A 14228-nucleotide genomic window follows, 5' to 3' on the forward strand; every position below is an offset into this window, starting at 1 on the left:
ATACTAGATTTATTTAATAGAATTATTTACAGAATACAATGTAATAAGTTCCTGCCAGTGTTCCAGAGGTCTCTCTATATACTCTTTAAAAATAAATTAGAGAGTAAAACAAATATATTTCTGATCGACCCCTTATGGGGTAATCTTCATTATTTCAACGCAACCAATTAAGCTTTAACAGAAACTTAGCAACTTAAAATAGCACTTTGGGAGTGATGATGCTCTTTAGCCCCTCCAGCACCAACAGTCACGCAAGGCCTCCATCTTTTTAAGCTTAAAGTTTATTTATTATTGCCACAAGTAGACTTGCATTAACACTGCAATGAAGTTACTGTGAATATTCCCCAGATGCCACACTCTTGACACCTGTTCGGAAGAATTTAGCATGGCCAATGCACTTAACTAGCATGTTCTTTCGGACTGTGGGAGGAAATCAGAACCCCTGGAGGAAACCCACACAGACACTGGGAGACCGTGCGACTCCGCACAGATAGTGACCCAAGCCAGGAACCGAACTCAGGTGCTTGGCGTTGTGAGGCAGCAGTGCTAACCACTGTGCCGCCAGCTTACTGGTGGATAACCTGTGCACCATCTCCAGCGACGATTGGGCAAAAATGCAACCACAGAAGAGAGAACATTCAAACAAGGAGCAGGAGTAGGCCATTTGGTTCCTCGAACCTGCTCCGCCTTTTAATAAGATCATGGCTTTTATTTAATTCATTTGTGGGACATGGGCGTCGCTGGCTGGCCAGCATTTATTGTCCATCCCTCGTTGCCCTTGAGAAGGTGGTGGTGAGCTGCTTTCTTGAATTGCTGCAGTCCATTGTGGGTTGACCCACAATGTCGTTAGGGAGGGAATTCCAGGATTTTGACCCAGTGACTGTGAAGGAACAGCGATATATTTCCAAGTCAGGAAGGTGAGTGGCTTGGAGGGGAACTTGTAGGTGGTGATGTTCCCACGTATCTACTGCCCTTGCCCTTCTAGATGGAAATGGTCATGGGTTTGAAAGGTACTATTTAAGAATCTTTGGTGAATTGCTGCAGTGCATCTTGGAGATAGTACGCACTGCTGCTACTGAGCGTCGACGGTAGTGAGATTGAATGTTGTAGATGTGGTGCCAATTAAGTGGCCTGCTTTGTCCGGGATGGTGTCAAGCTTCTTGAGTGTCATTGGAGTTGCACCCATCCAGGCAAGTGGGGAGTGCTGACAAAGGGTCATCTGACTCAACGTCAGCTCCTTTCTCTCCTTACAGATGCTGCCAGACCTGCTGAGATTTTCCTGCATTTTATCTTTTGATTCCATCACACTTTAGACTTGTGCCTTGTAGATGGTGGCTGATCTGATAGTAACCTCAAATCTATATCCTGCCTCCCCCTGATAACCTATCATCCCTTGTTTACCAAGAATCTGTCCACTTCTGCCATTAAAAATATACAAAGACTCTGCTTCTGCCACCTTTTCTGGAAGAGATTTCAAAGACACACAATCCTCAGAAGAAATTTCACCTCATCTCCACTTTAAGTGGGCAACTCCTTATTTTTAAAACAGTTGACTCCTAGTTCTGGATTCTCCCACAAGAAGAAACATCGGGCGGAATATTCCCATTCCACCCTCCACAGGAATCGTAGCGGCATCCCCCCCCGCCCCCCCCCCATGCTGACACTATAGTTTAAAAAGCCCACCAATGTCTCTACTTTCTCAGAAGACTAAGAAAACTATTGGCATGTCAGCTATGACTCTCTCCCACTTTTACAGATGCACCATAGAAAGCATTCTTTCTGATTCTTTATGGCTCCTGCTCTGACCAAGACCGCAAGAAACTACAAAAGGTTGTGAATGTAGCCCAATCCATCACACAAACCAGCCTCCCATCCATTGACTCTGTCTACACTTCCCGCTGCCTCAGCAAAGCAGCCAGCATAATTAAGAACCCCACGCACACCAGACATTCTCGCTTCCACCTTCTCCCGTCGGGAAAAAGATACAAAAGTCTGAGGTCACGTACCAACCAACTCGAGAATAGCTTCTTCCCTGCTGCCATCAGACTTTTGAATGGACCGACCTTGCATTAAGTTGATCTTTCTCTACACCCTAGCTATGACTGTAGCACTACACTCTGCACTCTCTCATTTCCTTCTCTATGAACGGTATGCTTTGTCTGTATAACGTGCAAGAAACAATACTTTTCAGTGTATACTAATACATGTGACAATAATAAATCAAATCAAACACTGACCATGAAAATGGCTGTTAACTTCGGGTGGGATTTTCCAGCCTTAGGGCGAGTGCGGCCAAAATATCCCGCCCTCTTCTCCATTTCTATTCTGTCCAGACCGCTCAGGATCATGTATGTTTCAATCAAGTTGCCTCTTACTCTTCTAAACTCCAATGGATATAGGTCTAGCCTGTCCAGCCCTTCCTCTTATAAGACAACATGCACATTCCATTAGCCTGCTTTAATAAGGAAATCAAGACCGCACACTGCACTCCAGACGTGGTCTCATTGGTGCCCTGTATACATGAAGCATAACCTCCCTACTTTTGTATTCAATTGTCCTCTCAACAAATCAAAACATTCTATTAGCTTTTCTAATTAATTGCTGAACCTGAATACTAGCCTATTGTGATTTGTGCATTGAGACACCCAGGTCCCTCTGCATTTCAGAGCTCTGCAATCTGTCACCACTTAGATAATACGCCTCTCTTTTATGTTTCCTGCCAAAATGGACCATTTCACATTTTCCAATGTTACACCACATTTAGATATGTTAAGTCACTCGGCAAACATCTGCTATGTCCATTTGTAACCTCCTTATGTCATCCTCACAACTTGCTTTTCTACCTATCATTGTATCATCAGCAAATCTGGCAACCATCCAGTCATCCAAATAATTTATTTAAATTCTAAATGGTTGAGGTCCCAGCACTGATCCCTGGGGCAAATTCTTTGTTACATCTTGCCAAACTAGCAAGCCAGTCAGAATAAACAGTGCTCTCAACTGCCCAATACCGAGACCCATTATGGCCACCTTGGTCAGACCCAAGAGCAAACCAATGAGGAAGTCCTCTAAACTGGATGCTGAAGAAGGATAATATAAAACTCTTAGTATAAAAAGCCCACATTTCAAATTTACTTTAAGTAAACTAGGTTAAGGTGAAGATTACAAGGCACCTTATATATAGAATAAGGATTCACCATGTGCCTAATACAATATATGCAAAGGTATTGTCTGTATAACCACAATTTAGTAAGAAGTCTCACAACACCAGGTTAAAGTCCAACAGGTTTATTTGGTAGCAAATACCATAAGCTTTCGGAGCGCTGCTCCTTCGTCAGATGGAGTGGAAATGTGCTCTCAAACAATGCACAGACACAAAATCAAGTTACAGAACGTAACTTGGTTTTCTGTAACTTGATTTTGTGTCTGTGCACTGTTTGAGAGCACATTTCCACTCCATCTGACGAAGGAACAGTGCTCCAAAAGCTTCTGGTATTTGCTACCAAATAAACCTGTTGGACTTTAACCTGGTGTTGTGAGACTTCTTACTGTGTTCAGCCCAGTCCAACGCCGACATCTCCACATCATGGTAACCACAATTTAACCAAGTATTAGTAAATTAAACTGTATTATTGTGTTTCCTGTGAATCTTGGCCAACAAGCGAACTAACCGCTCAGCATGATGGCACATAGACAGTATGAGACCGACCAAATTCTTTTGGGACAAAGGAGCATAGAGGAGCAATTTTGCTTATCAGCTTGAGCGAGGCAGCTGCAAGCTAATCAGAGCTTGGAATGTATGGAAGTACATTGGTCCATGGTTGGTGAGGCTGGTGTAGTCTCTGAAGCTGATAAGCGAGGAGGATTTGGGCAAGAGAATGACTCCTCTTACCAATTAAAATTTGCGGGCGTTAGAAAATATTCTTGAATTTACTGCATTTACGTAGTTAGATTTCGTAGTAACGAGGGAAGAACTTTAAGGTGCAATGGACCAATGATCTCCTAATCCTGCTGACAGGTAGCGCGTTATTAGATCAGGTAATAGTGTGTAATACTGTAATTGGATCCTCCAATGTGGGTGACAAGCTGGATGGGAAATTCAAATGTTCAGAAGAGTATATCAATCTCACACATGTACTGTTATGCCAGAGAGGATAGTCAGCACTCACTGACTATTTTCTCTCCTGATGCATGCATTAGCAATAAACGAAACTTCCTTTCATTCCTTGACTACATGTTGTCTCTCATGGTCTCTGCATTGGTTGAGTGAGTTCAGCTGAGTACAAGAGGCCCCCCGGTGGATACCCTGGAAAATTCCTCTTGCAGATGCCAATGCCCCTCCTTTCCTGTGTGGCCAGGATCTGGAGTATGGGATTGAAGCGCAACCAAAAATTGCGGAGCAGCCCTTTCAGATAATGAAAAATGGGCTGCATCCTCTGAACTCAACATAAACATGGAACACAGACTCCACAAGGCCACAGAAAATGCAGGCAGACTGGGAGTTTGCCAACTGATTTTACTTTCCATTGGATGGGGCTGCTGGTTACAACATTCCCCTGATGGTCAAATGGAGCATTCCCTTGTAGAGAGCCATCCGTCATTGTTCTACCTCCCCTGGACAGCAAGATGGAACACCACAATGTGTCCAGACAGCTGGCAAGTGGAGGTTGCGCAGCGACAGCCAATACAGTAAACCCCTCTGAAAGATGGCTTAGATTGTGGGGCTACGGACCCCAAGGCCAATGAGAAGTTCTGTCCAAAATGGGGTCAATTCAGACATGAGTGTTTCACATGCCAGAGTCGCCTCGACACAAGAAGTGCAGTCGGGGCCGAGCACCATGTTTTTAAGGCTCCGGAGGGATTTGGCTGTGAGCTGGACATTGACCGACTCACATCACATGGTACTTCTGGTGACATCCAGCCACTCCTCCGCAGTCCAGTATACCCTCACTCTTGTCACCCCAAACCCTCTCTTCTGCTAGTCACATGAAACTATATTGGTGGAAGTCGCATGAGAGACTCAATTAGTGCTGTCCTGCAGCAGCCTCATCCGCTCACTGTGACTCTCTTCCACTCACCATTTTCTTGCCCAACCCTCTCCCACTTGTCACTTCCCTTCCTGACTCTCCCATCCAGAGCCCCTCTTGTCCCCTCCTTCCATCTCACCAACCCTCTCCCGAGTCCTCACTCACAGCAAAGTTTGAGGAGAGTGAAGTGGCAAGTAGGAGTATAGGTAAGTCTGGGGGAAGCTTGAGAGGGAAGTGGCCTGTGGGATGGAGTCAGTCTGCGTGAGGCAAGTAGAAGTTAGCCTATTTCTTTTATAATTTATTTGCAAATGTAGGAATTTAGGAATGTACTGTATAGTATTTCAGCTTATAGGGTATACATAGTTTTGACAAGAATAGTCCTACAGAACCTGACTGCAGTTTTTACACTGGTTGCAATGGGAAAAATCTTCACTCGAAGTTGTTTGACTTAAAGTTGTACTTTTCAGGAAAGCATCTTACACCATTAAGCGAGAAATTACTGTATAATCCATAATGACACATAACTCATTATTGCTGCATGTGGACCAAATATACATTGTATTAGATATATATTCTGCTTCTCATGAAGTGATGTGAGAAATTATATACGATGCAGAGTTTGTGTCTAAAGTGTGATATATTTTGGAGCTCTGGGAAGCACAGAACCTAACACAATTTAATTAAGTATCCATTTCATTTGAGAGAAGGTTTCAAGTTTGTTTTAGTATTCATTCGCAGACTGAGATTGTCACGAACTAGAACAGCATTTACTGCTGATCCTAATTACCTTTACTATCTTGGGTGGTGGGTCCAATAACTGAATTAGTAGCTTAGATTATTTCAGATATGACACTTACGGGACTGGAATTTCGACTGGGACAGGCTTTCCTCATTAAAGGATTCAGTAAATATTCTTAAGACGGCATTCACAGTCACTTTTGACTTAAACCAAGTTTTAAAATAACCTGAATTCATTTTGATTAAAACTAAACAATTGCCCAACAGGAAGACAATGGGTGGGGCTGGACAAAATATAATTTTCTAACTTTTTCCACACAAGTAGATATACTCTCAAGGACAAGAACTGACTGCAACAAATACACACACACACATACACAAGTTTTAAAGTTGTTTAAAATAGTCAGTTCCGGAGAAGAGTTTATAATTCTGCTTTAATTGTTAAGCCTCCATTTTGTGGGTCGGCTTTTCTTTTGAAACAAGACAATTTACAGGACAGAGGCCGCACACCAGGTTGTTCCTTTACCTGTCGGAGAGACAAGCCACACCGTGAACAGAGCTCCAAACAGGAAGAAGCGACCACCAGTCCCAAACCTCCACTGGACATGGATTTTATCCAGCTGCTTCGGGGCAGCCATTTCACAAAATAAGGAAGAAAAGTATTGGTTTCAGTTTTGTGCCCTTCCTGTTCACGTACTTCCTCTAGATGAACTGCTGCGCCATTTCAGTCCTTTACTGTTTGAACATTTCAATCCTGTCGCCACAATAAGCTCTGTCACCGCTTCGCAACAGCAATCTTAACATGTTCTTGGTGGTGAGAGAGAGACACATAGTGAAATTAGTTGGTCTGGAGAGCCACAGACCAATGAGGGGAGTTAAGGATTAAAAGAAACTGGCAGCCAGCTTGCTGTGTGTCGCAGAGAGAGAGAGATCAGAAGTGATAGTGAGCTGAGGAGCCACAAAATGGTGCTGAACAGCTCCGGTTCCGGAGAGGCTGAGTGAGGATCAGACGACTGAAGAAGGGTTATATAAAACTCTTAGTACAAAAGCCCCTCATTTTAAATTTACTATAATAAGTAGACTAGGTTAAGGTGAAGATTACGTCACCGTACTAGTACATAAAAGAAGATAGGAAGAGATTTTCAATATATAAAAGGTAAGAGAGAAACAAAAATAGACATTGGACCACTGAAAAATGAGGCTAGAGAAGTAACAATAGGAAACAAAGAAATGGCAGAGGAACTGAATAGTTACTTTGCATCAGTCTTCATGGTGGAAGACACCAGTGGGATGCAACAGCTCCAGAAGAATCAGGGGGCCAGGTGAGTATAGTGGCCATCACCAAGGAGAAGGTTCTGGGGAAACTGAAAGGTCTGAAGATGGATAAATGACCTGGACCGGATGGAATACACTCCAGTGTTCTAACAGGAATAACTGAGGACATTGTGGAGGCATTGGTGGTGATCTTTCAGGAATCACTGGAAACAGGGAGGATCCCAGAGGACTGGAAAGTAAATAATGTAACACCGCTGTTTGAGAAGAGAGGAAGGCAGTAGATGGGAAATTATAGGCTGGTTAGCCTGACTTTGGTTATTGGCAAGATTTTAGAGTCCATTATTAAAGATGAGATCGCAGAGTACTTGGAAGTGCATGATAAAATAGGACTGAGTCAGCACGGCTTCGTCAAAGGGAGGTCATGTTTGATAAATCTGTTGGAGTTCTTTGAGGAGGTAACAAGGAAGTTAGATAAAGGAGAACCAGTGGACGTGATTTATTTAGATTTCCAGAAGGCCTTTGACAAGGTGCCGCATAGGAGACTGTTCAATAAGTTAAGAGCCCATGGTGTTAAGGGTAAGATGCTGTCATGGATAGAGGATAGGCTAACTGGCAGAAGGCAGAGAGTGGGGATAAAGGGGTCTTTTTCAGGATGGCAGCCAGTGACTAGTGGTGTGCCTCAGGGGTCAGTGTTTCGACCACAACTTTTCACAATATACATTAACGATTTGGAAAACAGAACTGAAGGCACTGTTGCTAAGTTTGCAGATGATGCAAAGATATGTAGAGGGACAGGTAGTATTGAGGAAGCAGGGGGGCTACAGACATACTTGAACAGGCTAGGAGAGTGGTCAAAAAAATGGCAGATGGAAAAGTGGAAGGTAATGTACTTTGGAAGGAGGAATGGAGACAGACTATTTTCTCAATGGGGAAATGCTTAAGAAATCAGAAGCACAAAGGGAGTGTTCTCCCTTTGGGAGTGGGAGTCCTTGTTCAAGATTCTCTTACGGTTAACATGCAGGTTCAGTCGGCAGTTAGGAAGGCAAATGCAATGTTGGCATTCATGTCGGAGAGGGCTAGAATACAAAAGCAGTGATGTACTTCTGAGGCTGTATAAAGTTTTGGTCAGACTTCATTTGGAGTATTGTGAGCAGTGTTGGGCCCCGTATCTAAGGAAGGATGTGCTGGCCTTGGAAAGGGTCCAGAAGAGGTTCACAAGAATGATCCCTGGAATGAAGAGCTTGTCATATGAGGAACAGTGAAAACTCTGGGTTTGTACTTATTGGAGTTTAGAGGATCTTATTGAAACGTACAGGATACTGCGAGGACTGAGTAGAGTGGACGTGGAGAGGATATTTCCACTCGTAGGAAAAACTAGTTCAGGAAACATAACTAATCTGGCTGCTCACATCAGAAAAGAGGTGAAGAAAATTAAACAACCACCATTGTCTACCTTGGGTGAATGGCTGTGAGGATGGCTGGGTGCTGTGGAAAATCAATCCTACAACTGATTGCAATATTTTTCATGGTGATTTTGGCATTGATGGCACTTGTCAATGTAGTTAAGTGTGCCTGTGCGATAGCATCAGTGACGGCAGTTAAGTTGAGCAAGAAAGAATACGAAGGAACCAGTTGCCCTCCAGGACGTAGGAACAAGTGTTCGGACACCTCTATTTAGTGGCCTTATCTTGGGCTAGCCAAAGGCCAAAAGCAGGGACTGAAGAAGGGTTATATAAAACTCTTAGTACAAAAGCCCCTCATTTTAAAATTATAATAAGTAAACTAGGTTGTGAAGATTACAAGGTGCCTTATATATAGAATAAGGATTCACCATGTGCCTAATACAATATATGCAAAGGTATTGTCTGAATAACCACAATTTAACCAAGTATTATGAAATTAAACTGTATTATTAACGTGTTTCTTGTGAATCTTGGCCAACAAGCACACTAACCGCTCAGCATGATGGCACATAGACAGTATGAGACAGACCAAATTCTTTTGGGTCAAAGGAATTTGCTTATCAGCTTGAGTGAGGCAGCTGTAAGCTAATCAGAGCTTGGAATGTATGGAAGTACATTGGTCCATGGTTGGTGAGGCTGGTGTAGTCTCTGAAGCTGATAAGCGAGGAGGATTTGGCAAGAGAATGACTCCTCTTACCAATTAAAATTTGCAGATGTTAGAAAATATTCTTGAATTTGCTGCATTTACGTAGTTAGGTTTCCTAGTAATGAGGGAAGAACTTTCAGGTGCAATGGACCAATGATCTCCTAATCCTGCTGACAGGTAGAGCGTTATTGGCTGAGGTAATAATGTGTAACATTGTAATTGGACCCTCCAGTGTGGGTGACAAGCTGGGTGCGGCAATCAAGTGTTCAGCAGAGTGTATCAATCTCACACATGTACTGTTACGCCAGAGAGGATAGTCAGCATTCACTGACTATTTTCTCTCCTGATGCATGCATTAGCAATAAACGAAACTTCCTTTCATTCCTTGACTACATGTTGTCTCTCATGGTCTCTGCATTGGTTGAGTGAGTTCAGCTGAGTACAAGAGGCCCCCCGGTGGATACCCTGGAAAATTCCTCTTGCAGATGCCAATGCCCCTCCTTTCCTGTGTGGCCAGGATCTGGAGTATGGGATTGAAGCGCAACCAAAAATTGCGGAGCAGCCCTTTCAGATAATGAAAAATGGGCTGCATCCTCTGAACTCAACATAAACATGGAACACAGACTCCACAAGGCCACAGAAAATGCAGGCAGACTGGGAGTTTACGAACTGATTTTACTTTCCATTATATGGGGTTGCTGGTTACAACATTCCCCTGATGGTGAAATGGAGGATTCCCTTGTAGAAAGCCATCCGCTGTGACTCTGCCTCCTCTAGAGGCAGGATGGAACACCACAATGTGTCCAGACAGCTGGTAAGTGCAAGTGGAGGTTGCGCAGCGACAGCCAATACAGTAAACCCCTCTAAAAGATGGCTTAGACTGTGGGGCTATGGCCGCCAAGGGCAGATTTGGGCCAGGCCAATGAGAAGTTCTGTCCAAAATGGGGTCAATTCAGACATGTGTTTCACATGCCAGAGTCGCTTCGACACAAGAAGTGCAGTCGGGGCTGAGCACCATGTTTTTAAGACTCCGGAGGGATTTGGCTGTGAGCTGGACATTGACCGACTCACATCACATGGCACTTCTGGTGACATCCAGCCACTCCTCCACAGTTTAGTTTTTCCCCCCACTCTGGTCACCTGGGCAGTCCAAGCCCTCTCTTCTGCCAGTCACATGAACCTGTATTGGTGGAAGTGGCAGGTGAGACCCAATGAGCAGCCTCTCCCGCTCACTGTGACTCTCCTTCCCTCATCCAGACGCTCCCACTCACCACTTTCTTGCCCAACCCTCTCCCATTTTTCTCCTCCCTTCCTGACTTTCCCATCCAGAGCCCCTCTTGCCCCCTCCTTCCATCTCACCAACCCTCTCCTGAGTCCTCACTCACAGCAAAGGTTGAGGAGAGTGAAGTGGCAAGTAGGGGGCAGCATGGTAGCACAGTGGTTAGCACTGCTGCTTCACAGCTCCAGGGACCTGGGTTCGATTCCCGGCTTGGGTGACTGTCTGTGTGGAGTTTGCACATTCTCCTCGTGTCTGCGTTGGTTTCCTCCAGGTGCTCTGGTTTCCTCCCACAGTCCAAAGATGTGCGGGTTAGGTTGATTGGCTATGCTAAAAATTGCCCTTAGTGTCCTGAGATGCGTAGTTAGAGGGATTAATGGGCAAATATGTAGGGATATGGGGGTAGGGCCTGGGTGGGATTGTGGTCGGTGCAGACTCGATGGGCCGAATGGCCTCTTTCTGTACTGTAGGGTTTCTATGATCCTATGAGGAGAGATGATGAGTCTAGGGGAAGCTTGAGAAGCCTGTGGGATGGAGTCAGTCTGCGTGAGGCAAGTAGAAGTTAGCCTATTTCTTTTATATTTTGAAGGTTATTTTATTTGCAAATTTAGGAATGTACTGTACAGTATTTCAGCTTACAGGGTATAACTTCTTTTTGACACAAATAGTCCTACAGAACCTGACTGCAGTTTTTACACTGGTTGCAATGGGAAAAATCTTCACTCGAAGTTGTTTGACTTAAAGTTGCACTTTTCAGGAAAGCATCTTACACCATTAAGCGAGAAATTACTGTATAATCCATAATGACACATAACTCATTATTACTGCATGTGGACCAAATATACATTGTATTAGATATATATTCTGCTTCTCATGAAGTGATGTGAGAAATTATACACGATGCACAGTTTGTGTCTAAAGTGAGATATATTTTGGAACTCTGGGAAGCACAGAACCTAACACAATTTAACACATGCATTTCATTTGAAAGAGGGTTTCAAGTAATTCGCAGATTGAGATTGTCAGCAGCTAGAACAGCATTTACTGCTGATCCTAATTACTTCACTATCTTTGGTGGCGGGTCCAATAACTGAATTAGTGCTTTAGATCATTTCAGATATGACACTTACGGTAGGACTGGAACTCCGACTGGGGCAGGCTTTTCTCACTAAAGGATTCAGCAAATATTCTCATGACGGCATTCACAGTCACTTTTGACTTAAAACAAATTTTAAAAATAACCTGAACTCATTTTGTTTAAACCTAAACAACGGCCCCACAAGAAGACAATGGGTGGGGCTGGACAAGATATAATTTCGTAACCTTTTGCACACAAGCAGATCTACTGTCAATGACAAGAGCTGACTCTAACAAATACACAGTAAGAGTTTTAACAACACCAGGTTAAAGTCCAACAGGTTTATTTGGTAGCAAATACCATAAGCTTTTGGAGCACTGCTCCTTCATCAGATGGAGTGGAAATGTAGTGGAAATGCACATTTCCACTCCATCTGACGAAGGAGCAGCGCTCCGAAAGCTTATGGATTTTGCTACCAAATAAACCTGTTGGACTTTAACCTGGTGTTGTTAAAACTCTTACTGTGTTCACCCCAGTCCAACGCCGGCATCTCCACATCATGTCTAATAAATACACACATACACAAGTTTTAAAGTTGTTTAAAATAGTCAGTTCCGGAGAAGAGTTCATCATTCTGCTTTAATTGTCAAGCCTCCATTGTGTGGGTCGGCTTTTCTTTTTGAAACAAGACAATTTACAGAACAGAAACCGCACACCAGGTTGTTCCTTTACCTGTCAGAGAGACAAACCACACCGTGAACAGAGCCCCAAACAGGAAGAAGCGGCCACCAGCCCCAAACCTCCACTGGACGTGGATTTTATCCAGCAGCTTCGGGGCAGCCATTTCACAAAATAAAGAAGATAACGATTTTAGTTTCGATTTTGTTTCCTCCTTGTTCACGTGGTTCCTCCAGCCGTAGTGCTGCGCTATTTCATTCCTTTCCTGTTTGAATATTTCATTCCTGTCGCCACAATTTAAGCTCTGTCACCGTTTCGCAACGGCGATCTTAACATGTTCTTGGTGGTGAATAGTATTTAGTGCAACAAAGATGTTTCAGGAAGAGATTCTCCAGAACATTGTCTATACTCCAAAACAACCCTGTGGTCAGAGCCTCAAATGATGTGAAGGACATGTCACTGGATTTCCATTTACCATCATGAAATCAATCCTATTTCTTGTCTGTTAATCATAACCAAGGCCATTTTATTTCTGTTGCATTTCAGAGTTTGTTTGCTACCATAAGAACCAGAAATCCTTGAATTGTTGATGAGGGTGAATTGCTGAGTTGTTGCAGGCGGCTGAAGCAGATATTATGGGGAGGCAGTGGTATTGTCTCGGGGCAACCAATCCAAAAGTACTCAATGGTGATTCTCTGGGGAGCCCCTGGTTCAAATCCAACCATGACATGATGAAATTTGAATTCAATAAAAATTAGACAATTAAATGTTACGATTGTCGTAAAAAGCCATGGGGGAAAGAAATCTTCTGTCCTTACCTCTTTCTTTTAGGGAAATCTTCTGTCCTTACCAGGTCTGTTGATTCACAGCAAAGTGATTAACTCTTAACTGCCCTCAGGGATGGGCAATGAATGTTGGCCCAAGCCCCCAATGAATTAATTTTTAAAAACCAAAGTGACAGGAATAAATGCAGCGACTACAGAGGAATCAGTTTACTTCCAAAAGCATTCGCTTGGTAGAGTGATGATCCTAAAATGGTACCACATGAAGATCAAGCTGTTTTTGGACCAGCGTGGAATGTCATATACAACAAAAGGCTCAATATTATAACAATGCCATGGATTTTAAGCAACATCAACTTGTTTATATAGCTTAGCTTTGCCTTAATAAAATGTCTCAAGACACTTCACAAGAGTATTCTGAAACAAAGCTTGATGCTGAGCCACAAAAGGAGGCTCAGATACTCACAAGCTTGGTCAAGTGGTCTCAAGGTGTCTCTTCAAGGAAGCTTTAAATGGTGATAAGAGATGCAGTATGTCTTGAGGATGGTGGCCAATCTGATAGAAAATGTAAAAGCAAAATACCACGTGCTAGAATCTGAAATATTCAGTCATACGGACTCAAAGTATTGGCAGCCAAAAAATGACTAAGTGTCATGGCGCAGTCCAGACTGCAAGCGTCCCACACACAGTCATTTTTTTGGAGTGGTGAGTTGCGTGCTGGTTCTGGAACGGGCATCAGCACGCTGTTGAACAAAGCTGCAAAGCGATCATGCGCCATTTTGGAAGTGCGCCCCAACCTCAGTGTACTGGAAGACCCCCTCCCCCCATCGGCGGCAGCACGTTTCACCACCCCTTTGCTGACATGGGTTGCCAGCATTGGAGCAGTGGGGTCATCCTAATGGGTTCCGTTTCATGACCTCCGACATGCCACCCCTTCATGCCCCACCCCTTCATGACACTCCCATCACGACCCTCCCCTTTACAAACCCTCTCGTCATAGCACCTCCCATTATAGCTCCATCCAGGCCCCACCTCCTTGATACTGCCCCTTGCACACTGCCAATGTGTCAGGTGGGCACTGCCCATCCATGTCCCCAACCACTTGAAGGCTCAATGGCCTCTGAGCCCCCTGGTGTGCCCATCATGCCTGGTCTCTGCTAGTGGAGACCAGTAGAGATTCTCACCAGGCTCACACTGTGCCCGAGGGTTGGAAGATCCCGGGAGTCGAGAGAATCCGGCTTCGAATGGGCTGAGCATATTTATAA

At 44.0% G+C, this 14228-nt stretch overlaps 1 protein-coding gene across 3 annotated transcripts in view; it reads right to left on the reverse strand.

The window, feature by feature from the left end:
• The window catches only part of LOC144498909 (uncharacterized), a 60719-nt gene extending 47975 nt beyond the window's left edge, over positions 1 to 12744 (reverse strand). For 2 of the 3 annotated variants that reach the window (XM_078220799.1, XM_078220796.1), the window contains exon 1: positions 6292 to 6689. In XM_078220799.1, coding sequence (XP_078076925.1) covers positions 6292 to 6403 — 112 coding nt within the window. In that variant the 5' untranslated portion in view covers positions 6404 to 6689. Of the gene's footprint in view, positions 1 to 6291; positions 6690 to 12235 lie in introns of those variants that run through there. The other variant, XM_078220797.1, reaches the window with a different exon arrangement.
• Positions 12745 to 14228: the final 1484 nt, after the last annotated feature.

This window comes from Mustelus asterias, chromosome 9 (assembly GCF_964213995.1).
Source record: "Mustelus asterias chromosome 9, sMusAst1.hap1.1, whole genome shotgun sequence".
NCBI classification, from domain to species: Eukaryota; Metazoa; Chordata; class Chondrichthyes; order Carcharhiniformes; family Triakidae; genus Mustelus; species Mustelus asterias.